The sequence below is a fragment of the Rattus norvegicus genome, chromosome 14, assembly GCF_021556685.1.
Source record: "Rattus norvegicus strain SHRSP/BbbUtx chromosome 14, alternate assembly SHRSP_T2T, whole genome shotgun sequence".
NCBI classification, from domain to species: domain Eukaryota; kingdom Metazoa; phylum Chordata; class Mammalia; order Rodentia; family Muridae; genus Rattus; species Rattus norvegicus.
In genome coordinates, this window is record NC_141547.1 from 82,547,345 (window position 1) to 82,574,886 (window position 27,542).

General features: G+C 43.8%; 1 protein-coding gene across 1 annotated transcript; it reads right to left on the reverse strand.

Annotated features, from left to right (window-relative positions):
• Window positions 1–1,665: 1,665 nt before the first annotated feature.
• Drg1 (developmentally regulated GTP binding protein 1) lies at window positions 1,666–17,698 on the reverse strand. Its single transcript, NM_001009685.1, is given in 9 exon segments — window positions 1,666–2,219; window positions 3,677–3,799; window positions 4,019–4,186; window positions 5,693–5,823; window positions 9,998–10,167; window positions 12,806–12,875; window positions 13,642–13,817; window positions 16,131–16,254; window positions 17,608–17,698. Coding segments are annotated over 9 exon segments (1,104 nt in total). The 5' UTR covers window positions 17,650–17,698; the 3' UTR covers window positions 1,666–2,119.
• Window positions 17,699–27,542: the final 9,844 nt, after the last annotated feature.

Here is a 27,542-nt window from a genome sequence, read left to right on the forward strand (position 1 = left end):
AAACAGGAAACACCAAGGCAGGCGTGGTGACACACACCTTTAATTAGCACTCGGGAGGCAGAAATGGGATCATCTCTGTTAGTTCAAAACCAACCTAGTTCCAGGACAGCAAGGACATTAGAGACCTGCCTTGAAACATTTTAAAACTTTTTAAAAATAGAGGACCTCGGGGTTGGGGATTTGGCTCAGTGGTAGAGCGCTTGCCTAGGAAGCGCAAGGCCCTGGGTTCAGTCCCCAGCTCCGAAAAAAAGAACCAAAAAAAAAAAAAAAAAAAAAAATAGAGGACCTCAAACTCTGCTCATTTGGTAACCCACCCTTCCTTTCTTTAGACACCTTGAGACCCTAGCCTTGGGTCCTTGAGTACCCAACTCACTCAGCCTGCAGTTAATCTTTGATAGTGTATCCTTCCACAATCTACACTACTGTTTTGCTCCAAACCTTGCTCCTAGTGCAAATCCATGTGAGGCCCTAGTTTCGATTTTTTGGATAAGAGGCCGGAACCCTGGAAACACCTGACACAGATCCCAAACACCAGCAGCACAGTCCCAGCTGGTGTATCTGACACAAACTGCCTTCCCTTCAGAACCATCAAGTCTAAGCCCCAAAGAAGGGCAAGAGTGAATTAACGTTTGTTAGAGGGCTGGCCGGAGATAGCATTTCCTGAAGTCAAGGCCAGCCTTGAACCATTATGCATGCCATTGAGCACGGTCTTGAACTCCTAACCCTCTAGCCTCTACCTTCCAAATTCTAGAATTACAGGCATTTGCCACGCCAGCTTCAAGTAAAGCTTCTCAAATCCTGTGAGACTGGCAACTGGGCAGGAAGGTGGGGGAATGGAGAAGGGAACTAAACAATGGACTCAAGGCCTCTTTAAAACCACTGAGGCCGGGTTGGGGATTTAGCTCAGTGGTAGAGCACTTGCCTAGGAAGCGCAAGGCCCTGGGTTCGGTCCCCAGCTCCGAAAAAAAGAACCAAAAAAAAAAAAAAAAAAAAAAAAAAAAAGAGCTAACACTAGGGAGCAGGTCAAGCCCTGAGCAAAGAGAGTGTGTGGTGTGCCCCACAGCTTTCCTCAGACTTCTAAAGGCTCTAGCTCATCTCCTTTGAAGACAGAAGCAAAGTTTGCTCTCCTACAAGCCTGCTCTTGTTTTTCTCAAGGCCTTCTCTATCAGCCCTTCAAACCACATTAAAATAACACAGAGAAGCCCTAACCCACCCCTTAATGCCAGCAATCCCAACGTTAAAACGTAATGCCATTGTCCCACTGTCCCTGAATTGTCCCTGAATTGAGGCTCACAAAAACTGAGTAATCTTTTTAGTTTTGTGGAAAACTTCTAACTCAAACCCCCCCTGTCTCATCACAGCCGTCCACTCAACTGCTATGCATATACTATACAGCCTGAAAACAGACCAGCACTGGGGAAACACGTAGTTAACTTTACCTAGTACACCTTCCTCTCTCCAATGTCCTGAGAAAGGACCACTTGAAAGGACAGAAAGCCAACCCCAGGGGAAAGCCTATCATTACTGCACACCACCAATGGACACATGGGACACCACATGTCACATTTTCTAGGTCCCTTTCCTATGACCGTATGACGGAGCAGACGTTTTCTCAGTCACCTCATCCCACAGCAAATCTGACAAAAACAGTGAATGACACATGGCCAATGGGCCCACCAGGATTTTATACAGCTCAATGACAGTGACACCAAAGTAGGGAAGGTACGTTGCTGAGGTGTTGCAGGCACAGCATCAGCACTTGAGATGGAGGCTGATGAATAAAGAATTCAAGGCAAGGGGTTGGGGATTTAGCTCAGTGGTAGAGCGCTTGCCTAGCAAACGCAAGGCCCTGGGTTCAGTCCCCAGCTCCGAAAAAAAGAAAAAGGAAAAAAAAAAAAAAAAGAATTCAAGGCAAGCCTCAGCAGCAAAGAGTTCAAAGCCAGCCTGAAATACATGAGACCCTATCTTTAAAGAAAAAAAAAAAAAAAGAGTGGTGTTTCAGTTGGAAGTCTCCATCCCTATATCCCAATCCAGAGGCTGCCAAAGACAGAAGGGGCTGAGGAAGGTACTTGGTCATAAGGAACACTGCTGTGCTCGGCCAGCAGACCGGATCAGGATTTCACTTCTTCACGATCTGAATGACATCTTCATCTTCCAACGTATGGTCTTTACCCACTTTCTGAGGATTATGTTTCACAGAGAGACCCCAGACCAAAGCACTGTACAGAAAGGAATAAAGAGTCAGTGGAGAAACAAGCAGCTGCTGCCCTAACCGCCCAGGTGCCAAACTTATCAAACGTAGCTTCCTGGGTCTTAACGGACACTGAACTACAAAAGCCCTCCTTTGTCGAAAACTATCAAATAAACAAACACTTTCTGGAGCAGTGTTGCACACTAGGTCATGGGATTGCTGTCATTTCATAGCCAGTTAAAGTTTAAATGAGCTGAGCCAGAAATGGAAGATACTTTTAATCCCAGCACTCAGGAGGCAGAGGCAGGTAAATCTTTGTGAGTTCCAAGACAACCAGGGATGTTACACAGAGAGACAACATTTCAAAAACAAAAGCAAAACAGGCTAGAAAGGTGGCTAAGCAGTTAAGTGCACTTACAACTTCGCCAGAAGGGCTGAGGCTGCTAGCCATGAAGCTTGCAGTCGCCACCTGTCTTTAACGCTAGGCTTATAGGCATGTGGGCCATGCACAGCTTTCATGTGACAGCAGGGGATTTGAACTCAGGTCTTCTTGCTTTCAATGCATGCACTCTTATCCACTGAGCCATCTTCCCAGCCCCTAAAACTAATAATATCTGCCAAAAAGATGAAGAATTAATGAGGACAAGGCAGAAATCTATGTCCCACCAAACACTCCTGAGTTGAAGATGCCTCTGGAACTCCTCTTGCTCCAATTAGGCATGGCTTTAAGAACATACAAGGCCCTGGGTTCGGTCCCCAGCTCCGAAAAAAAGAACCAAAAAAAAAAAAAAAAGAACATACTAAGAGGGGCTGGGGATTTAGCTCAGTGGTAGAGCGCTTACCTAGGAAGCGCAAGGCCCTGGGTTCGGTCCTCAGCTCCGAAAAAAAGAAAAAACAAAAAAAACCCAAAAAGAACATACTAAGAAAGTTAGGCCATGGAGGTACACATCTTCAATCTCAACACTCCAGGGGCAGAGGCCAGCCTGGTGTACAGAATGAATTCCAGGATAGCCAGGACCATACAGAGAAACCCTGTTTCAGAGACACTGAGAGGGAGCTGGAAAGATGGCTAAGTGGTTGAGGGCATTGATGCTCTTACAGAGAACAAAAGTTTGATTCCCAGCATCACACTGAAACATACATGCATGCATACACACACACACACACACACACACACACACACACACACACACTAAAAAAAAAAAAAAACCCATAAGAGGAGGGTAGTCATGGCAGTACACACATATAACCCCTGTTGTCAGAAGGCAGAGGTAGGCAGATCTCAGTGACCGGTGAGTTCAAGGCCGGACTAGCTAGAGCTACACAATGAAGCCTTGTCAAATTACAAAAAAAGAGGGAAATCAAGAAATCTCTTCAGAAGCCTCTTTGTTACCTGGTTTCTTTAATCCTCCTCTAAGAATTAGTACTATTAATGAAATCAGGAACTCGTAAGAAAAGGAGACAACACATGCCCATGATTCTTACTATTTAAATTCTTTGATCAGATTTTTGTGAATCTTCATGCAGAAATCTTCCACCGTGGTCCTAGAATAAGGCAGGACTACTGGAGACGTGTAATCTGGTAACTGGCCTTTGGGTTTAGTGTAACTAGAATAGAAAAGAGACACAAGGGTTGCTGCCTTCTTAAAAGTGTGCATGAGCTGAATATAAACCAACCCTCTATCACTCTGAGACCAGGCCAGGGTGATCTCCAATCTGAGGACAGCGACCTCAACATGACCAACTGTCTATAGGAAGCACTTCACTTCTATCTCCAGAAAAGAGCCATTTTATTAAAGCTCCCCAAAAGCTATCATTCAGACTCACATTCTCACTAGTTTCAGATAGTCCCAGATCTTCTCCAAAAGGTCATCAAAATTCCAGCGGTGATGAGCAGAGATGGGTACACAGTGAGGCACCTTATATATAATATCCAACTCCTCAATGGAGATCTGATCAATCTTATTTAATACATAGATACAGGGAATATAAACTCTACGGAAGAAGAAGAAATGGTAACTTGGATTGCTGACGAAACAGTGACTACCACAAGCGCTCCTGCACCTAAGCCCCAAATCAGAGGCTCCCCAAAGCATCCATCATCCTGGGTCACAGGAAGTAGCATGTATAAGTACCTCCCGGGCAAGCCTGATGCCGAGTCTGATCCCTAGGACCGAAGGTGCAAGATCACAGTCAATATATTTCTTTAGTTCTCTACAGAAATGAATGCAAGCAGCTAGAGAGAGCTCAGCAGTCGAGAGGACTTGCTGCTGCTCTACAAGACCTCAGTTTGGTTACCACCACCCAAACTGGACAGCTCACTACCGCCTGCGACTCCAGTGGATAATACCCACTTCCGGCCTCCGTGGGCACTTGCACACGGGCGCAGGCACATGAACATGAAAGTAGAGCTCTGTGCATGGTAGGGCCAGGACTGAGTCACTGAATTATAGCCCCAGCTCATGGTAATTCTTTTTTTTTTTTTTTTGGTTCTTTTTTTCGGAGCTGGGGACCGAACCCAGGGCCTTGCGCTTCCTAGGCAAGTGCTCTACCACTGAGCTAAATCCCCAACCCCCATGGTAATTCTTAAAGACTAAACTTTTATTCTTTGAGACAGTTAGTCCATGCTGTCCTAGAACTCAATCTGAGACCAGGCTGGCCATCAACTCAAAAGATCTGCTTGCCTCTTAAAGACGTATACCTTTATTTATTATTTATTTTTAAAGATTTAGTTTATGAGTACACTGTCACTGTCTTCAGACACACCAGAAGAGGGCATCAGATCCCATTACAGATGGTTGTGAGCCACCATGTGGTTGCTGGGAATTGAACTCAGGGCCTCTGGAAGCACAGTCAATGCTCCTAACCAATGAGCCATCTCTCCAGCCCTAAATTTACTTTTAAAATATATCATTTAGTAATGTTAAACCTCTAGTGTCCAATCAGTATCACAGCTAAGATTACAAGTAATTAGGCAAGTTGCAACTTCTCAGTGTTTAACTGCTTCACTTAAAATGCCCAAAGCATTTGTTTTCAGTTAAAGTCAAATTCTTCTTATAAACACAAAAAGTAAGAAGATTCTCTGTAAATGTTAGGAATAACTTCAACAGAGTGGTTCAAATTATTCAAGTGCTAACAGTAGTAGTATTTCACAGAACAAGGGTTCAGCTCTCTTGACTGCTGCAAAATGGCCTACACCACTGCTCATTTGGGCAACTGGAGAGCGGACTGACCTCTCTCTTTAACAGTCACTAACAGAGCTCAAGAGGAGGCAGCATAGATCACAGCAAGTAAATGAATCAAGAAACATCATTATTAATCAAACTGCAGAGGGAAGAAGTTAGAAATGGAGACCAACCCGCACCTGACAGCTGAAGAACTCAAGGCTCCACTGTAAGGGACACCAGCTCAGCTGGGGTTGTCTTGACCCATATCTTCCAGATCCATGGCCCACCATTTCCTTCAAAAGCTTTAAACTCAGCACAAAGTCACACTAAGTACCTGTTTCCTTCAACCACGTCGATGAGGTCATCAGCTGTGGCATCACTACGCAAAGTTACATCAGCATTATGAATTTTATATTCAGCCAGAATGCTCTTCACCGTTTCAGCATCTAGTTCACTCTGAGGACACTGCACAGACAGAGTAAACAGTAAGAAATCAGGAAGGATGGGCAACCACGTCCTTTTCTTTTTGAGACAGTATCTTAGTACATAGCTCTAGGTGGCCTGGAACTTACAGACATCAACCATCCTCTGCCTGGGTACTGGAATTAAAGGCATGCACCACCATGCCCACCCTCCATGTACTTTACTCTTTCAGAATGATTTCAAATTCACCAAGTAGCCAAGAATAACACTGATCCTCCTAACTATAATTCCCAGGTGATTGGACCACAGGCATGCAACCCCATGCTCTGTTAATGTGGTATTGTGAATTCAACCCAGGGCTCTGTACATGCTAAGCAAGCATCCTATCTACGAGCTGTAATCCAGTCCTACACCTAAAAATTCTAGCTTAAATTTAAAGTCATTACATTGCCCTGGACGAGAGTTAATAATTTATAGTAGACCATAACTGAAACCCCTTTCTAAACTCAGAGGCAGAGTGTAATGTTCTAAACTGTATGCTGTACCCTCGCCCATTCCCCGTACTCATACACTTTAGTCCATACTCCATATCTCAGAATATGACAGTAACTGATGGCATCATCTTTAAGGAAATAATCAGAGGGTAATTAGGACAGAGTCCTACTTTCAGTATCAACCTAACAATCACTTTGATAATTCTGTTGTTCAAACCACCTAACAGAGTTATTTACAACAGCTATAGCATACTAAATTCAAAGATTTCATAAATTCAAATATTATAACAAAATAAATGGGGATATCTCCTGGGAAAGATAGTTTAACCTTTGTTCATCTGAACTCTCAGGTAATTCTCAGACCTTAATTCATTGACCAAAACTGCAGCATTTGATTACACTGCTCAATTTCCTTCTTTTTTTTTTTTTTTTTTTTTTTTTGGTTCTTTTTTTCGGAGCTGGGGACCGAACCCAGGGCCTTGCACTTCCTAGGTAAGCGCTCTATCACTGAGCTAAATCCCCAGCCCCAGCTCAATTTCCTTCTACCGGAAACATTTTCTTTATTTGGTCTCAATAACAGTCTAATTTTCTCCAGTTTTCCTTCTTAAACCATCTTGTCTTAATTTTTTTTTCTATTTATACTAATATCCTTAGTGATATCAGCTAGGCTTCTGACTACCACCAAACTTCTATCCTCCTCCAGTCTAGAGCATTTTCCAAAGGCATTCCTAAGAGAAGCACTGGATAGCTAATTAGTATCTCAAATCCACTGTCCTGCTCTTCCCATGACTTTGCCCTGCAAATGTGTTTAAAAAAAAAAAGTGCAAATATATAATAAAATTACCGATGTATAAAAGCTCATTTTTCTAGTTCAGAAGAATATACTACTATACTACAAGACCTAGTTCTTCAGAGAAGCACAATCACCTCTTATTCATAATGAGGCTCTAAGTCCTACTGGCTGCATTCAGAATCACCCACCTCTCCTCCTGTTACAAGCCCGCTTTAAGAAGTTAGGGAGGGGGGGCTGGGGATTTAGCTCAGTGGTAGAGCGCTTACCTAGGAAGCGCAAGGCCCTGGGTTCGGTCCCCAGCTCCGGAAAAAAAAGAACCAAAAAAAAAAAAAAAAAGAAGTTAGGGAGGGGGCTGGAGGGATGGCTCTGCAGTTAAGAGTACTTACTGTTACTGCAGAGAACCACAATTCATTCCCAGTGTCCACCTAGGGAGGCTCACAAACACCTGTGACTCTTAATTCTAGAGGACCTGACACCATCTTGATCCTTGGGCACCTGAACTCACAAGCAAATACTGGACCCCTCCACATAAACACAAAATTAAAACAAAATAAAAGGAAGACATTTTCAGGGTGAGATGCTCGGTAGGCAAAGGGGCCTGCTGCCAAGCCTGACACCCTGAATTCAATTATCAGGACCTACAGTTGGAAGAGAAAACTGATGTCTGCAATTCCTCTTCTGACCACAATGAACACCCACTTCACCACTCCCACACACATATACAAAATAAAACGTAATTTTTTTTAAAAAAGATGTCATTCTCTAGCTTTGATGATGGACATTTTTAATGACAGTATCAGCAGGCAGAGGAAAGCCTCTTTGAATTCAAAGTGCTCTTTTGAATTCAAAACCAATATGGTCTCCAGAGACTTCCAGGCCACCTAAAAACCATCCTTTGGCCTCCTAGCACCAAGCATACAAGTCATGCACTAATGTATCATGCAGAGAAAACAGCCATATGCATGAAATAAAAATAAAACCTTTATTGTTGTTGCTTTTTTTTTTTTAAGATAGGGTTGCTCTGTGAAGTTCTATCTGCCCTAGAACTCAGGAGAACAACCGGCCTCTGCCTCCCCACTGATGCATTAAAGGCGTGCACCACCACCACTGCGCAACCAAAGCCTTTAGTGTTTAAGACAGGATTTTGCTATGTAGCCCAAGCTATCTTACAATTGGTCTGCCTCCATTTCCAAACTACTGAAATTACAGGAATATGCCAGTATACTCCAAGACATAGTTCTTCAAAGAACCACTGTAATACTCTCTTATGTGGTTCCTTCATTCTATCTCTTAAAACAATTCAACACAGAAGCTTATTTGGGTTGCATTAGAACCTGAGTATAAAAGTCAGGTGTGGTATCATATGCCTATGACTCTAACATGTAAGAGGTGAAAGGAGAGTCAGGAGTTAAAGGTAAGCCTTGGAAACATAACAAGTTCATGGCCAGCCTGGTATATAAGAGACCTTGTCTCAAAACACTAAAATATAAAGTAAAAAAATAGGGTTGGAGAGATGGCTCAGTGGTTAAGAGCACTGACTGCTCTCCCAGAGGTCCTGGGTTCAATTCCCAGCAACCACGACGTGGTGGCTCACAACCATCTGTAATGGGATCTGATGCCCTCTTCTGGTGTGTGTGAAGTCAGCGACAGTATACTCATATACATAAAATAAATACATAAATCTTTTTAAATAAAGTAAACTAAAAAATAAAGGCTGGGGTGGAGAGACGGCTCAGCAGTTGAGCGCTTGCTGCTCTTGCAGGAGACCTGGTTTCAGCCCCCAACTCACAAGGGGTCTGAGACTCCAGGGGACGAGGTGCCCTCTTTTGGTCTCCTCAGTTACTATGCAAATGTGATACACATAGATGCAGGCAAAACACTCAGACACATAAAAAATGAATAAAAACTTATAAAAATATTCAAAAGCATGCAAGTCAGTCAAGGTTACTGGGTGGGCGGGTCAGAACACAGTGAACAGCCTATGCTGTTTCTGGCTACTTTTCCAGGCTTGTTCACTCGCTTTTCCTGTCTATACAGCAGGAACTCGCACCTCACCAGCACCAAACAAACTCCCCAGGATGTGTGACTGCTTGACACCCTCAGGTCACCAGGGAATATTTCACTGACACTGCACTTGGAAAGGCAGCCCCAAAGCCAGGCGTGGTGACACAGGCCTTTAATCCCAGTACTAGGGAGGCAGAGGCAGACAGACCTGAGTTCAAGGCCAGCCTGGTCTAAAAAGCAGGTTCCAGTCCAGTACTACAGAGAAAAACTGTGTCTCCAAAAAAAAAAAGAAAAGGTAAAAATGCACTTAGGTAGGATACACAAAACCATGGGTTCGATCCCCAGAAAGCCCATAAACCAGGCACAATGGGCCACACTTTTCAGCCCAGCTCTCAAGAGGCAGAGAAGCAGGAAAAGCTGGAGTTCACTGTAAGTCTGAAGCCCACAGACAGTGTGGGGAGGGGACAATTCCAGCCTCCTCCCTTTCTCTACTTTCCTCTGCATCTTAAACTTCTCAGTCTATTTATTTCCTCAGTAACTGTTCACTTACCCAAAACCAGAGTCCGTGACTACTTTGTGCCTTCCTCTATATCCTCCCTCCCTTTGTCACTGTCCAGAGCTTAAAATAATCCTTAGCCTCTGGTTAGTTCTTTATAAGTCACGATAAATAAATGAAAGCACAAGATATTGGCAACTAATTCGTAGAAATATTGTTCCAAATGTCTGCACCATCCTAGGTAGAGAACCAAAAGGAAGAAATAAAGTTGAAAAAAGTAAATCTGAGAATAACTCCTGTCTAACTTGTCTTTATCAGTCATTAAAAAAGCCAGAAAATTCCCAAATTATCCATTTCTGCACATTTGGATCCACTCTTCCCGCAATCCCTCAGTCAGCGGATCTGCCCCCTGTCACCTTCCCTACTTACAGTGGCTGTGAGATTAATGCCTCCCTTGTCTTTCTTCTTAAAGCCAATGTTGGGGGGTTTGCTGTTCAAACGAATCCCAAAGCCTTCCAACTCATTTTCAATTATCTTCTTGTGCCCCAAGGGTTTTAGGACATCCAGAACAATCAAGATCAAATTACACGTTCGGGCCACTGAGGGTAAAAAAAAAAATGATACCATAAGTTGAATACACACAGCCTCAAATAGAATCCAAAACTCAGACACAAGTGTTTCTGGCCCTAGCTGAGATGGTTTTACTTTGTTATATACATATAAAATGGTTAAGATTTCCAAATATTTATACTATCAGTTTGTAGTTATGTCTTACAGTCACAAGGCTACCACCCAGAAAACTGGCCCATCTTTTATATATGATTAAGACAATCAAAAGAAAGATACACATTGGTCTGGAGAGATGGCTCAGCGGTTAAGAGCTCCGACTGCAGGGGCTGGGGATTTAGCTCAGTGGTAGAGCGCTTGCCTAGCAAGCACAAGGCCCTGGGTTCGGTCCCCAGCTCCGAAAAAAAGAAAAAAAAGAAAAAAAAAAAAAAAAAAAGAGCTCCGACTGCTTTTCCAGAGGTCCTGAGTTCAATTCCCAGCAACCACATGGTGGCTCACAACCATCTGTAATGAGATCCGATGCCCTCTTCTGGTGTGTCTGAAGACAGCTACAGTGTACTTATATATAATAAATGAATAAATCTTTAAAAAAAAAAAAAAGAAAGAAAGATACACATCAAATAAGTTTAGGAACATTTTTGAAAAGTACAAACTCTAAAATTCCATTGTTTCTTAATGTGACTGAGTGTTCGCCTGAACACTCCGCCTGAACACTCCTCCCAAAGGCCGGAAGATCCAGAAACCGGAGACACAGAGGGCTGCAAGCTGCCATGTGGGTGTTGAGAACCAAACCCGCATCCTCTGCAAGACCAGCTCTTAACCACTGAGCTATCTCTCCTGCCCTCAATTAACATAATTTAATCAATCTTATTGAATTACAATTTCACAAGAACAATTTGTAGCAGATGTTTTTTTTTTTTAAACATTTATTTATTTATTATGTATACATCATACAGCTTTCTGCCTGCATGTATGCACCTGCAGGCCAGAAGAGGGCACCAGACCTGATTATAGATGGATGTGAGCCACCATGTGGTTGCTGGGAATTGAACTCAGGACCTCTGGAAGAGCAGTCGGTGCTCTTAACCGCTGAGCCATCTCTCCAGCCCTGTAGCAGATGGTTTAATGATATATAATCACCACAGTAGTCTGGACAGTCAAGATATTTGTAGCAATAGACACTTGCAATCCCAGCACAAAGATCAGGACAGGCTCAGCTACATAACAAATTAAGGTCAACCAGGCTACGTGAGACTGACTATGGTCAAAAACAAGCCAGTCAGGGCTGGAGAGATGCCCTCTATCTCTGTAGGTAGTTTGTACCTTTTAGAATTTCACAAAAATGCAAAGGTCACCTTTTCTGCTCAAATCTTTTAATCTGACACTTAATATTCAATCACATTGTATACATGTCAGCCATTTGTTTCTTTTATAACTAAATAGTAATCTATTCCCTGATATCACCTATGGAAGGACATGTATTACTTTTTACTTGGAAGTATAATTTGAGTCTGCTATAAACAGTCATGGAGAAGTCTTTCTGTGGGTAAGTTTTCATTTTTCCTAGATAAATACCAGTGAAACTGTTGTGTCAAATCACACACACACACACACACAAAAATGATTAGAAACTGTTAAACCGTCACTTAAGTGTTTATATCAGTTTATATTACCATTAGCAGTGAATAAAAACTCCAAGTACTTCACATCCTTACCAACAGCCAATGGTAATACTAATTAGTATTCAATGACTTCTCTCGATGGTGGCAATGACAATGTTGAATCTTTCTGTGTATTTATTAGACTGTCCCCTCCTCATCCTCTCTCTTTCCCTCCACCTCCTCTCCTGACCAATATAAGATGCTGTTAGGTCCTCCCTGACATATTAGATGGACAGCTCTTGAAACAAGCCAAAATAAATCTTTTCTCCTTTTAATTTTTTGTGACATGTTTTGTCACAGAGACTAAAAGCATTATAAATATTAACAATATTAAGTTCCAGGGCTGGAGAGATGACTCAATGTTTGAAAGCACTTGCTGTTCTTGCAAAGAACCTAGGCTAGGTTTGTTTCCTAGCACTCATAACTATCCATAATTCCAGTTCTAGGGGATCCAATGCACTCTTCTGACTTCCACGGGCACTAAGCTACACATGCATACAAACTAAATGCTCACACAAAAAATAAATATAAATAATAACAATGAAACTTAAGGAAAGATTAAGGATAAGAGCTTCCAAGGCTGGGGAGATAGTTCAGTAAGTAAAGTACTTACTTCAGAACCTGAGTTTAATCCCCAGAACTGATGCCAAAAAATTTTTAAAAATTAAAAAAATAATAAAAATGCTGGGCATGGTGGCAGGCCCTTATAAACTCCAGTTCAGGGGCTATGACCACCTCTTCTGGCTTCCCCAGACACTAGGCACACATGTGATACACACATAGACATGCAGCCAAAGCAATCCTTATAAATAACATAAAATAAATCTAAAAAATACTAGAGGCAAATTACAATCTCTCAAAATTAAGGATTTCTACTGAATAAAGATCACGCTGGGAAAAAAAATGATGACCTGTGCACTGGCCAGAACTCACAGGAGTGGGTAGTTCAAGAGTGCTATCCAACAGAAGCTATCTGTGATACCCCAGGGGACAGCCCCAGACCACTGACCTGCAATGACCTGACGACCTCTACCTTTCCCATCCTTGGCACCTTCAATGATACCTGGGAGATCCAGGAGCTGCAAGATTAAGAATGGGGGAAAAAAAAAACAACCAATTATTGACCAATCACACTGACAAGTATCCTCTTTGATACTCGTATTTCTCTAATATCTAAAAGTTATTAGAACTAAGTCCAACCTTTCTTTGTGTTAGGAGCACAAAGGTCCTTGAACTCACAGATAACATTAGTGAACCCAGAAATGTTATGCTCACAGGGTTGTCTTTTCAAAGGAAAAAAATGGATAACTTGTTTTCTGCCCTTAAGACTGGGACTAGAAGTGGCTAACAGCCTAGGTGATCCTTGTGCTATCTCAAGGGCCAGGCCATACCAAACTCACACAAGCCGACCAGACAGGGCTATCAGTCTATGCGACCTCTACATTATGGCACCCACATGGCAGCTCACAACTGTCTGTTACTCTAGTTCCAGAGGCAACTACACCATCACACAGAATTATATTCAGGCAAACCACCAACGAACATGAAATAAAGATAAATAATAAAATTTTTAAAAAAGACCTTTTCTTAAAAAAGACTGACTTCTACAAGTCATTTTATGCATAAAGTCCTGTCTCAGATGTTCTTCCCTCACTGTCAGATGAAAGAGAAACCCTACTTTCTTATACCTTCATGGGCCCTTGTTCACTGTAATAACTTTACTGCTAAGTGCAGCAGCTGTTAAGAGATGAGGGCTGACGTACTATGGGCTACTAATAAAGTGCTTCCTCAATGAATGAAAAGAATGCATTTCTTCCCTTTCTTGGCCTGAAAAATCGTACTCACCTGGATCTTGGCCCCTTTGTATCTGATGACACCAGGTACTGTGGTCAAAGTAGTGAACTCGTAGGCTGCCACTTCAGAATACACTCCTGCTAAGTTACTTAGCAGAGTTGACTTCCCCACAGAGGGAAAACCCACAAACCCAATTCGAGCATCGCCTGTCTTGGCCACATCAAAACCTAAAACAATAAAGAAACGTCAAAAACACAGGTGTTTTCCTTAGGTGTAGTACACCTCACCTAATTCTTTACATATTGTTGCTGGTCTGGTTTTCTTTTTAACTTACTTCTAAATACAACTCAAGCATGAAATTCACAATTCAATTTAATGCAGTACTTGAATAAAACAAAGAAATCCTTTATCACTTGAATTATAAGTTTTGCATAATTTTTAAGGCCCAAAGACTGCAAAAGAATTCATCTGCCAGGCAGTGGCAACACATGCCTTTGACCCCAGCACTCAGGAGGCAAAGGCAGTGGAACACTGAGTTCAAAGCCAGCTTGGTCTACATAGTGAGTTCCAAGACAGCCAGGACTATACAGAGAAACCCTGTCCCAAAAAAAGAAAAAAGGAAAAGAGGAAGAGGAGACAATGATGATGAAGGTTAGCCAGGCATGGTGATACATGTCTGCAATCACAATACTTGAAAGGCAAAAACCAGGAAGAACTAAAGTTTAGAGGCCAGCTTGGAATAGCTGAGATCCTTTCTCAAAAGCATGAAGCACTGGGGCTGGAGCACTGACTGCTCTGCAGAGGAGCAGACTCAATGTCTTCATCACAGCTAACGAGCATCTGTGCTCCAGTCTCAAGGGGTCGGACGGATACAATATGCCCTTCTGGCCTCCAGGGGCCCTTCACACACCATTCAAACACACAAGATAGCATAGGGGTTGGAGATGGCTCTTTGCTGCTCTTGCAAAGCACCCAGGCTTAGTTCTTAGCATGTGTAGCTCTATGTGCAGTTCCAAGGGATTTTATTCCTTTTTTCTGGGCTCTGAAAGCACTGGTGCACATACAAACAAGTAACAACATACACACACAAATTTATTTTATTTGGTTTTTTTTTAATTGTTTCTTTTGAGACAGGGTCTAACTATGTAGCTCTGGCTGTCCTGCCCCCTACATGCTGGGATCAAAGGAATATACCACTAGCCCTGGCACATATATAAACTTAAATTATTAAATTAAAAATATCAAAAACATAAAGCCAGGATTAATGGTATACACCTTTAATCCCAGCATTCTGGAGTCAGAGGCAGATGGCACTGTGAGAGTTAAGGCCAGTCTAGTCTACAGAGTAAGGGTGTCTCAAACAACAAAACCAAACCACAAAAAAACAAGATGCAGATTTGGGGCCCTGTGTTTAACTCTGGTTTAGAGTCTCTCCTATCCCTGGGAATGGTATGATCAGATTTTTTGAACTAGGATATACCTATGTAGCCCAGGCTATACCGCAAGGCTGGATTCTGCACTCTCCAGCCTCATTCCCAAGTACCATGATTACAGGTATGTTAGTAGCTTTTGAAATTGTGTGTGTGCGAATGTAGCTAGAAGCTGATATCAGTTTTCCTCCTCTACCCTCTAGTTTTCACTTCTAGCCACCACTTTCCAACTAAAAACATCAATTACAGCCTGATGTGTGGTTACACACCTTTAATCCCAGCACTTGAGAATCAAAGACCAGCATATTTCTTTGAGTTCAAGGCCAGCTTGGTCTACAAAGAGAGTCCAGAAAAACCAGGGCTGGTTACACTAAGAAACCCTGACTCAAAAATAAATAAATAAATAAATTAAATAAAATAAAATAAAAATAAATATTAATTACACAGGCAAGATAAATGAATTTTTAAATGTTAAAAAATTATTGGGGGGTTGGGGATTTAGCTCAATGGTAGAGCGCTTGCCTAGGAAGCGCAAGGCCCTGGGTTCGGTCCCCAGCTCCAAAAAAAAAAAAACAAAAAACAAAAAAAAAATTATTGGGATAGGAGACAGCTCTGTGATCAGTGTGCATGCGGACCCAATTGGGTTCCCAGCACCCACAGGTAAAGTTTGGCTAAAGGAACACAGGAACACGCACCCGGAACCTATGAATTCCTCGAGGGTCTAGTTGAACTGGTGAGTTTCAGAATCAGTAAGACACTACCTCAATTTAAAACAAAACAAAACAAAAAAAAAAGGAAATAAGTAAAGTAGTAATGTCTGGTCTTCCTAAGCACATATGCACACACAGACACATACTCAGTGCTGTGCACTTTTAATCCCAGCACTTGCGAGGCAAATGGATCTCTGTGAGTTTGAGGCTAGCCTAGACTATATAGTGAGTTCCAGGTAAGAGGTATATAATGAGACCTTGTTTTGAAAGGAAAACCAAAAAAATTCTATGGCCATATGAATAGAGAACACACAGATACATACATTAGATAATTGTATTAGCTTAACAGAAACCACACATCCATATTATGTATATACACACATTACATGGAGCTACAAACCTTCTCCTGGCCCACCACCACCACCACCTTTTGGAGTGATAAGCTCTCTTCGAAGCTTAGCAAGGCGAGCCTTAAGCAGTCCAAGGTGATGTGCTGTAGCTTTGTTCTTTTGAGTCCGAGCCATCTGTAAAGGAAAAAAAAAAAAAAAACACAGCCATAAAATCTGCATTTCAGGAAAAAAAAATCCTGAATGTTCCCAAAAACTGAGAACATTATGTTTTGGTTTTCTAGTTCCTACTAATGTCAGTGTAACCATTTTAAGATTTCTTGAGACAGGGTCTCTTTATGTAGTCCTGACTGTCCTAGACGTTCTATGTAAACCAGGCTGGCATCAAACTCATAATAATATACCACCGGCCTCTGACACCTGAGATCCACCTAAGTATTTTTAAAAGAGAAAAATCCAAGCCTGGCTAATGCCAGCACTCTGGAAGCAGAGGCAGATCTGAGTTCAAGGCCAGTTGGTCTACACAGTGAGATCCATGACATCCAGCAAGACCCTGTCTCCCCACAAAGGAGAGAGAGGGGAGAGGGAAAAACCATTGGCCAGTTAGGCAGACTCAGAGTAAGTGGACTTGCTGCCAAACTTGAAGACCTAAACTCAATCCCAGAAGCCATGACTGAAAAGAACGATTTCTTCAAGTTTATATATACATACACATATATACAGAGACAGAGACATACACAAAAATTCTGAATTCCCTCTTCTCACCATCCAGTTAATTTTCTTCACCACAGAAGAAATGAGGCCCAAAGTGACAGGACCCAAGGTCATTCCAATTCCTATCCACAGATGGAATTGAAATCCATCTGCTGATTCGTTTCTACCGTACCTGACCTAAAAGAAGGGCGCCTCTTTACTGACTTTAAAAAGCTCTGAACTAGGGGTTGGGGATTTAGCTCAGTGGTAGAGCGCTTGCCTAGGAAGCGCAAGGCCCTGGGTTCGGTCCCCAGCTCTGAAAAAAAAAAAAAAAGCTCTGAACTTCTCAGGGACGACACACTATCCAGGTAGAATCGATTTACTTCCAGATCTTACCGCCACAAGCAGTGACGTGCAAAAGGGGCGAGTAGGCAAGGAATAATGGGACAAGACCTTAAAATATCGTGATCAGGTCACGGAGTCTGGGAGAGAAGTCGTGTGGCTCAGAGAAAACCAAGAAAACCTGAAATAATGTCGAGACACGCTCCGAGCACCAGAGCGAGTATTGGCCAAGGGCTGGGTGTGGGATGTGGGAGGCAGAGCAAAGGAGCTGGCTGACGGAAGCTGAGAAGCCCAGAACCAAGAGGACCTCAGGGAGGGGGCTGCATGGGTAAGGGGCTGAAGCGGTAGTGCAGGTCTTGACTGAGGGAGCGATGGGAATTGGTGGACTTGGATCGGAAACCAGGCCCTGACGACGCGGATGGAAACACCGGAGGAGCGGCGGTGCCGCAGAAGTGATGCTCGGGCCGGCAGGGAAGCGCCGACTGTGCCCTTTACCTCGGCTTCGATCTCCGCGATCTTCGCTAAGGTCCCACTCATGGTGGCAGGGGCTCAAGGCCGAACCGGCCTTCACACTAGCTAGACCTCCTTCACGCGTCAGCCGCGCCGCTGGCCGCCGCTGCAGTGCGCAAGCGCGGGACTTGCTAATTCTCGCAACACTATTCCGCGAGAAGTCCGCGCCAACGCGCTCGGTGCCCGGCGGTCTCCGCCTTCTCCACTGACTCCTCCCAATTCCGCCAGCCAGAGCGGTGTCATAGAGCCCACGGCCGCGGTGACCAGAGCGGTCGCTCGGGCCAGCTTCCCGGAGCGCGCCGAGGGTCGCGCGCAGCTCGGCCCCACCCCGCCGGACCTGCGCTCGCCTGCGCTCGGCCTGTCGGCTCCGTGCAAAGCGTGCGAGCCATAAAAGACCTAGACCCGGCGCCCAAAAAAGTGCGCGCAGATACTGGGGGCCCCCTCTCCTTATCAGGAGAGACGCCCGGGTAACCTCGGATTCCTGGCTTGTGGAGATACGTGGGGGTGGGCGCAATTTTTGAGGAATCCTTTGTTTACTAGGAACCCTGAAGAAAGAGGGTGGCACTCAACAAGCCACAGTTAGTGGATCCAAAGAGCTATTCCACAGAGAACCGTTACTTGCAAGAGCTACAGTGTTGAAAAGTTGGAAATTATGTTAGCACTCATTAGAAGGGAATAGGTATAAAAGCATCTCTGTTCTGTAAAATAGGGTTGCAGCCCCTGAAATGTGCGCATGTGGTCTGACTTGGAAGTGGGTCCCAGGCTTGTCAGATGGACAAACAGAACTGTGCCTCATATCACTCTACCCTTTAGGCTGCTTGTTAGAAGTACGCTTAGATGGCAGTGGCAAGAGCATGAATGCGAACACCATCACCAAATGAAGCCACCTTCTCCCTGTCCAAGATGTAATGTTAAATAAAGTTCTCGCCTTATTTTTTCCTCAAAAAAAAAAAAATTACGCTTAGAGGGGCGTAGTTAAAAAGTACACAAATCTGTTTCATGATGCTGATGATGGAACCTAGGGGTCTCCTGCGTTCAAGGCAAACACTCGACTACCACACACCAGGTCAGAAAGTACATCCTTGGAAAAGTAGCTAAACCAGCACGCCTTTGATCCCAGTACTCAGGAAGCAGAAGCAGGTAGATCTCTGTGAGTTCAGTTCCAGGCCAGCTTGGTCTACAGAGCAAGTTCCAGAACAGTCAAAGCAAAGAAACCTGTCTCAAAAAGCAGGAAAAAGAAGAAAGGGGGGGGGGGATAAAAGAATGAATCCTGGGGCTGGGGATTTAGCTCAGTGGTAGAGCGCTTACCTAGGAAGCACAAGGCCCTGGGTTCGGTCCCCAGCTCTGAAAAAAAGAACCAAAAAAAATAAATAAATAAAAAAAATAAAAAAAAGAATGAATCCTAAAGCAAGGTTTTTCCTGTAATGCCAGGGACTCATGAAACTTAAATCTGGAGGGTCCCCTGGACCCAGAAGGAAAAGTGCTCAGTCTCCTATGGGTATGAGATGAAGGACATAGAGGGACCCTTCACCTTGTGTAATTGTTTACTTGGGCTTTGGGGGGGCAGGGGTGCGTATTTTCTTTTATCTCACTGTAGCTTTGGATGACCTGAAATTCATTATGTAGACCAGGCTGGCTTGCAACTCACCCAGATCTTCTGATTCAGTGCTGAGGTTGAAGGAGTATACCACCACTCTACCTTTTACTTTTAAGTTTTTGTATTAGTTTTTTTTTTCCCAGACAGAAATCTCTATGTAGCCCTGGCTGTCCTGAACTTACTCTGTAGACCAGGCTGACCTCGAACTCAGAGACCTTGCCTGCCCCTTAGTCCTGACTACTAGGATATTTTGTTTTCTGATTTTTTTTGTTTGTTGCTTATTTTTCTTGGTTCTACTTCCTCTTTAAATTTTTAAAATTATATATTATATTGAGGGTATGTATAATTTATATATGTAAAATTATATTGTATATGTAAATTATATATACATAAATGATCTTTGTGCATTGGTGTGAGATACATGCACGGTGGTGAGAGCAGTGAGGTGCCTGTGCATGGTAGGAATGAAACTTGGATTGTCTGGAAGAACAGGCAGTGTCATCTCTCTAGCCCCATCTCTGGAACTCTGTGCTCGTGTGGGCCTGGGGATCAAACCTGGATCCTCGGGCTTGGCAGAAGGCGCCTTTACACACAGAGCCATCTCACTGGCCCCATATATATTCCTGTCTTTCCATTTTATACAAGATCAGTGCTCCCACAATTACTATGTAGTGATAAAGTTTAAAAAGACTTCTCGTCTTCAAGTGTCTTATGGGAAGGGAGCCAGCGTACCCAGGACTTCTGCTGTTCTGTGAGCAGCTTGTTCTGTATACGTGAGTTTGTGTTGATAGATTAATCCCTTGGGAATGGACGAAACAGGCTTACCCATACAGATGGCCTCCGCCCTGCCCAGAGATGGGTTTATTTATATTAGTTTGTAAATAAAAACTATTCCAGCTTGCCAGAGGTAACGATGAGAAATTGTATCTGACTGTAGGGAGGGGAAAGGGAAAGAAAAGCTTTTACATAAAGTTCCCAAAGGACCAGGGGTTTGCTTCTTTTCTTTAACCTCAGCCTTTTCATAAATAAATTAAGGAATAATGAGGTAACTTGATCCAGCACCATTAGTAATGGAGAAGGGAAGAAGAGGCAGGAAGTCCAGCTGGAAAGGGGCGTGATCAAAGATCAGTCTTAATAGACAGATAAAATCAAATCAGCGGCCCTTCCAACCTGAGTGCTCATGGAGCATGGGACACTCTCAAAGCATCTTCTCTCCGAGGAGGTTCTCAACGAATCACTCAATAGGGCCTGCAGCTAGATTAACCCCTTGTTCAAAGGCACGCTGGAACACACTGTCCACAGTGTGCCAGAGGGGAATGTTAACCTTCAGAGCGTTGGGCAGCCTTCATATTCATCCAGGAATCATTTACTGAGCACTGATGGTACCGACACTGACAGGTCTGGGGACAACAGAGAGCAAATCAGACACTGTCCCTAATGTTATTAAGTGTGCGTATCAGGAGCAAATCTAGGCCCTGCAGATTCAGCTCTGTACAGTCATAGCCTAGGTCCACTCAGTGTCATTGGCTTGTTGCAGGGAGACCCTGTTACCCCAGTTACCATAGGACAGGGGGAGGGATGAACCTGCAAATCTGGGCGCGGTGGCTCACACTGTAGCTTCAGCACTTGGGAGTCTGAGGCACACAGGTGCTGCAGGTTTGGAGCTAGCCTGGGTTACATGGTAAATTCCAAGATGGATTGCTTCAAATAAAACACCAGTGTTAGATGTGGCGGCACACCCGTACTTGGGAGGTGGAGGCAGGAGAATCGGGAGCTGGCAGGGTGTTATATTTGACCTCAATTTAAAAAAAAAATAAAGGCGAAAAATAGAGGAGCCTCGTTTCTTGCCAGAAGACTGGGGGCAGGAGGTAGGAGGGGCTGGTTGGGTTTCTCTATATGGCTGTCTTGGAATTCACTCTGTATAGACCAGGCCTCCTGAGTGCTGAGATTAGAGGTGTGCACCACCAGCAGCCATCTTGCCGGGAGGTTTTAACTGTTATAAACTACAGTTGTCAGGCTTTCTGTTTGGTTGGTTGGTTGCTTGCTTGCTTGTTTGGAGTTTTGGTTTTTTGGGGTTGTTTGTTGTTTGTTTTTTAAGGTGTATAAGGTTTCTTTCTTGAGTAGTTCTTGGTTTGTGAGACAGGGTCTTATGTAGCCCAGGCATTGCCTTTGTGTGTGGCACTTCAGCACATCTTTCTGGTCAATGCTTCAGTGTTTAAGTGTTCCTTGGCAGTCGAGACGGGGTAGCGGCCATAGCTTTTGCTTCCCCAGTGGCACTTTTTTTTTAAAGATTTATTTATTTATTTATTTATTTATTTATTTATTTATTTATTATAAGTACACTGTAGCTGACTTCAGACACACCAGAAGAGGGCATCGGATCCCATTACAGATGGTTGTGAGCCACCATGTGGTTGCTGGGAACTGAACTCAGGACCTCTGGAAGAGCAGTCGGGTGCTCTTAACCGCTGAGCCATCTCTCCAGCCCCCCAGTGGCACTTTTGTTGTTGTTGTTTTCTTTTTTTAAAAAAAGTGCCGGGGTGTCTAGTGTTGTGTAACAGTGGTTCAGCACTTGCTGCTCTTGTAGGGGACCCTGGTTTGATTCCCAGAACCCAGAACCATCTCATAACCATCTGTAACCCCACTCCCGTTCCAGGGGATCTGATCAATGCTCTCTTCTGGCCTCTGTGAAGACCAGGCACGAGTGAGGTACACAGAAACACAGAAATATATACAGGCAAATGATTCATATACACGAAGTTAAATATCTTAAAGAACTGTGTGTGTGTGTGTGTGTGTGTGTGTGTGTGTGTGTGTGTGTGTGTGTGTCGATGAACATCAGGGGACAACTCTTTTCCACTGTGAGACCCAGGATGGACGCATGTCATCAGATTTGAGCAGAAAGCACTTTTACCTAATGAACCATCTGCTAGTCTTTGTGGGGAAGATACATGGTGAGATCTCCTGCGATCCAGGCTGACTTTTGTTAGGTTATAAAGCACAGAGTAAAAGAGACAAAAGGCAAGAAAGAGACCAGAGCACCTTCCTCCGCAGATGATACTGTGCTTTTGGTACACACACCGAGGGACATAAACCTCCTCAGGGACGGGGAATGGAGGGTTTGAAGGGTGAGGAGTATTTGAAGGTAATATAGAGGAATGAGGAAATTGATGTAGCAGCTGTAGGAGGCTACTGAGGATCTGCAGTCTCTCTCCCAGAGCTGTTGGTTCAAGCAAGACAGACTAGCTTCTGCTACAGGATATTTGACCACTGTGAACCCTGAGACTGGGTTATTTACTGGGGGGAACAAACTGTTCCTAGGTGTGGTATGGCCCAGCCCTTAGCACACGCATTTAATCCCCTGGCTGGAATACAGATACCATGCCCTTGGTAAATACCTTTAATCCTAAACAGTGAAGGTAAGGTTAGTTTGTAGACAGAAACAGCCATGTTTGAAAGTGATGTCTAATTGCGTAGCAGACAAAGTGATGAATCAGAGAAAGATTTGACTAGAATATGCTCAACTCAAATGAGAAGAGAGAGGACAAAAAGGCTACTTAAGAGAACAGCACACACAAACACACTCACATACACACACACACACACAAACACTCACACACACACACACACACACACACAAACACACACGAAGTGGGGGAGGCAGTTTTATCAGGACAGTTATAGAGAGACAGGTGAATACAGAATGAGCCAAAAATAAGAAGGATCCAGAAGATTAGAATAAATTCTCAGTTAGTTTGAGACCAAGCAGAGCAATTCAGAGAGAGAGAGAGAGAGAGAGAGAGAGCAGATTAAGACAGACAGACAGACAGAAATCAGAAAGAACTAGAAAGAATAGGCATATTCACTCTCAGAAGCTGAAAATATTCTAGGCCTGGATTAGATTGTACAAAGGCTAGAAGCTTCCAGGACAAGGCATAATTCTCAGAGATGACAATTACATCAAGCAAATAAAATAAAAGGTACTTTTACAATCTTTGGCTACATGCTGTCTCAGCAAACATTTGTCTCAGGGTTGTTCATGTATATGGTTTAGCAAGGTCAGCTGTAATAGAGCAATTCTGGTTTTACAACCAAGGCGTACTCTCAGCTTTGTTTCTTTCTTTTTTTTTTTTTTTTTTCCGGAGCTGGGGACCGAACCCAGGGCCTTGCGCTTGCTAGGCAAGCGCTCTACCGCTGAGCTAAATCCCCAACCCTGCACTCTCAGCTTTGAACCTGGTATGTAGCTGAGAGTGCTGAAGAACAGGTATGTGCCCCCACACCTGGTTTTTATGTGCTGCTTCGATCCAACCCAGGATTTGTCCTATTTATGTATTTAGTTTTCCAGGGTCTGTGGTGGTTTGAATATGCTTGACCCATGGGAGTGGCCCTATTAGGAGGTGTGGCCTTGTTGGAGGAAGTGAGTCACTGTGTAGGCAGGCTCTGAGGTCACCTGGAGCTCAAGCTCCACTCAGTGCAGAAAAGACCCTCCCTCCTGGCTGCCTGCAGAAGACAGTCCACTTCTGGGATGCCTTGCATCAAGATGTAGAACTCTCCCACTCTCCCAGTGCTAGAATTGCAGACATATGCTAAAATGCCCAGTTTAAAAAAGAATTAGGGGGGCTGGAGAGATGGCTCAGTGGTTAAGAACACTTGTTCTTCCAGAGGTCCTGAGTTCAATTCCCAGCAACCACATGGTGGCTCACAGCCATCTGTAATGAGATCTGATGCCCTCCTCTGGTGTATCTGAAGATAGCTACAGTGTACTCACATACATAAAGTAAATAACTGAATCTTAATAAAAAATTAGGGACTAGAGAGATGGCTCAGTAGTTAAGAATACTGACTGTTCTGGGGCTGGAGAGATGGCTCAGTGGTTAAGAGCACTGACTGCTCTTCCAGAGGTCCTGAGTTCAATTCCCAGCAACCACAGGGTGGCTCACAACCATCTGTAATGGGCATCTGATGCCCTCTTCTGGTGTGTCTGAAGACAGCTACGGTGTGCCCATATACATAAAATAAATAAATTTTGGGGCTGGGGATTTAGCTCAGTGGTAGAGCGCTTACCTAGGAAGCGCAAGGCCCTGGGTTCGGTCCCCAGCTCCGGAAAAAAAAAGAACCAAAAAAAAAAAAAAAAAAATACTGACTGTTCTTCTGGAGGACTGAGGTTTGAATCCCAGCATTCACGTGTCAGCTCACAATTGTCTGTAACTCCAGAATCTGACGCCCTCACACAGACACACATGCATGGAAAACCACCAGTGCATATAAAATAAAATAAATCAAAGAATTTAGCTAGGTTTGGTGGCACATGCCTTTAAGATCAACACTCAGGAGAAAGAGACAGAGAGATTTCTGTGAGTTCCAGGACAGCCAGGACTATGGAGAGAAACCCGGTCCCCCAAACGCTGAAGTAAACAAAATGGCCCAGCAAACAGACGCACCTGCTGCTGACACTGCATTCGTTTGCAGCAGCCATGTAAACGGACCAAGAATGGATTCCACAGAGTCGTCTGCTACCTTCAACGCTCACGCTACAGCAGGCAGAGTATCCCATACACAATACTTTTTTTATAGCTGGGGTTGGGGTAGGGACATGTGGGGACAGCTCAGTAATTAGGATTACTGACTGCTTTTCCAGAGGACCTGAGCTCAGTTCCCAAAATCCTCTTTTACTCCAGTTACAGGGGGATGTGATGCCCTCTCATGGCCTCTGTGGACACTTCATGCACACGGGGCATAGATATATACACGTGAAATAACTACATACTGAGATAAAGAGGATATTACTTCTCTGTGCCCGGGCTGTGGTAGACCAACCAAACTGGCCTCAAACTCTCAGAGATCTCCTTGCCTTCCAAGTGCTGGGATTAAAGGCTTATGCTGCCGCGATCGGCCGATATTTTAAATTTTAGATTTTATTTCTTTATTATAGATGAGTACACTGTAGCTGTCTTCAGACACACCAGAAGAGGGCATCAGATCCCATTACAGATGGTTGTGAGCCACCATGTGGTTGCTGGGAATTGAACTCAGGACCTCTGGAAGAGCAGTCAGTGCTCTTAACCGCTGAGCCATCTCTCCAGCCCTATTTTAAGTTTGAAAGCAGGGACTGAAGGGATGGCTCAGGAGCTCATATTACCCTTCCATAGGACCCAACTCGGTTCCCAGCATTCTCGTCAGCCGGCTTACAGTCCACTATAACTCCAGCTCCAGAGGATCTAAGGGCACAGCCACATGGCAGTTTACCTTCCATAACCCCATTTCCAGTAGATCCAATGCTGTCTTCTGACTTTCCAGGGAACACTCACGTGCACGTAGATGCAGATAAGACACAGACACACATAAAAGTATTCTTCAATTTTTCTTTCATCTTAAGCAGAACCAGCTATTCTTTGTTTTTGTTCCTTCTGAGATGGGGCCTCATTCTGTCACCCTGGCTGGTCCAGAACTCCAGGCTGGCTTTGAACTCATGTCTCTGACTCCTGAATGCTAGCATCACCATGCCTGGTGAAGTGTATGGTTTTTTTTCTAAGTGAGTATTTATGCAGACAGCTACATAATTTAGAAGAAATTGAGTCCCATTGACCCAACAAGATAACAATACTTGAGAAGCCTTGTTAGTCTTGTTACCCATGTTGGCATGTATGTTGCTGCACATGTAACACAGTGCCTTACACATGCTAGAAAAGCACTAATACTGAGCTGTGCCCCTGTCTGCTGTTACTTCTTTTTTTTTAAAGGTTTATTTTATGCACATGAGTACACCATACCTGTCTTCAGACACACCAGAAGAGGGCATCAGATCCCATTACAGGTGGTTTCAAGCCACTGTGTGGTTGCTGGGAATTGAACTCAGGTCCTCTGGAAGAGCAGTCAGTGCTCCTAATCGCTGAGCTAACTCTCCAGGCCCCTGTTACCAATTCTAAACCCATCAAAGTTTCCAGCCTATCACAGCAGGAGAGGGTGGGAAGTCCTCAGTGATGGGTGCTTACTAATACTATTGGCTGAATAACCAATGTTTTATAACCCAGATGGTCAAGCAGTCTACATACTGAGTTCCAGGTCAACCAGGGCTACATCATGAGACCCTGCTTCATACAAACAACAACAAAGAGAGAGATGCCTCCAAGAGAGAGAAGAGCAATGACGGTTCAGGAATACCCAGGCCTCAGGAATACAATGCCCAATGTAACAAGTGTCAGGAGAAACAGGAAGGTCCCTACAGGACATCTGGTTTAGGTGAGAGAGGGGACAGAAAGAGATGAACTTAGGGAGTCAAAGGTGGAAATAGAGAAAACTTTATGGGCAGATGATCAAAGAAAGGGGTATGGATGTGTTTGTAAGAGCCCCACATTGCCACTGGGTGTGAAAGGCACACGTGGGGAGAGAATACTGAAGCCAGTCACTCTGTCTCCCTCACCCCCACCCACCTCTCTCCCTCTGAGACAACATCTTGTAGCACAGACTGACCTCAAACTGTCAATCCACCAGCCTCACCCCCTCTTCTGTGCTGGCAAAAGCTTACCTCACATCATGGGTCTACTTGATACGAGCAATTATGTAAGCAATGAAAAGAAGAATGTTCTAAAATATGTAACTCTATCTAAATTTTTTTATTATGGTGTGTATGTGTGTGTGTTTGTGTGTGTGTTTGTGCGTGTGTGCATGTATATGTGCGTATGAGTATGTGAATGTTTGTGAATAGTATGTGTGTGAGAGAGAGAGAGACAGACAGACAGACAATATACACACAGGGACACATGCAAGGTACATGTATGCGGGTCAGAGGACAAGGGAATGAAGTTATTTTTCTCCTCTCACCTCTCTGTGGATTCCCCAGTGGGAAAATTTTTATTCATTTTTTTTTCTTTAAAAACATTGTTTTAGGGGTTGGGGATTTAGCTCAGTGGTAGAGTGCTTGCCTAGCAAGCGCAAGGCCCTGGGTTCGGTCCCCAGCTCCGAAAAAAAGAAAAAAGGAAGAAAAAAAAAAAAAAAACCAAACAAACGGGCTGGAGAGATGGCTCAGTGGTTAAGAGCACTGACTGCTCTTCCAGAGGTCCTGAGTTCAAATCCCAGCAACCACATGGTGGCTCACAACCATCTGTAATGAGATCTGATGCCCTCTTCTGGTGTGTCTGAAGACAGCTACAGTGTACGCACATATAATAAATAAATAAATCTTTTAAAAAAAAAACCAAACAAACATTGTTTTAAATTTAGGGAATGGAGCAATCACTCAACAGTTAAAAGGGCTGGCTGTTCTTGCAAGGACCCTGGTTCCACTGCTAGCACGAGGCTCATAACCATCTGGAACTCCAGTTGC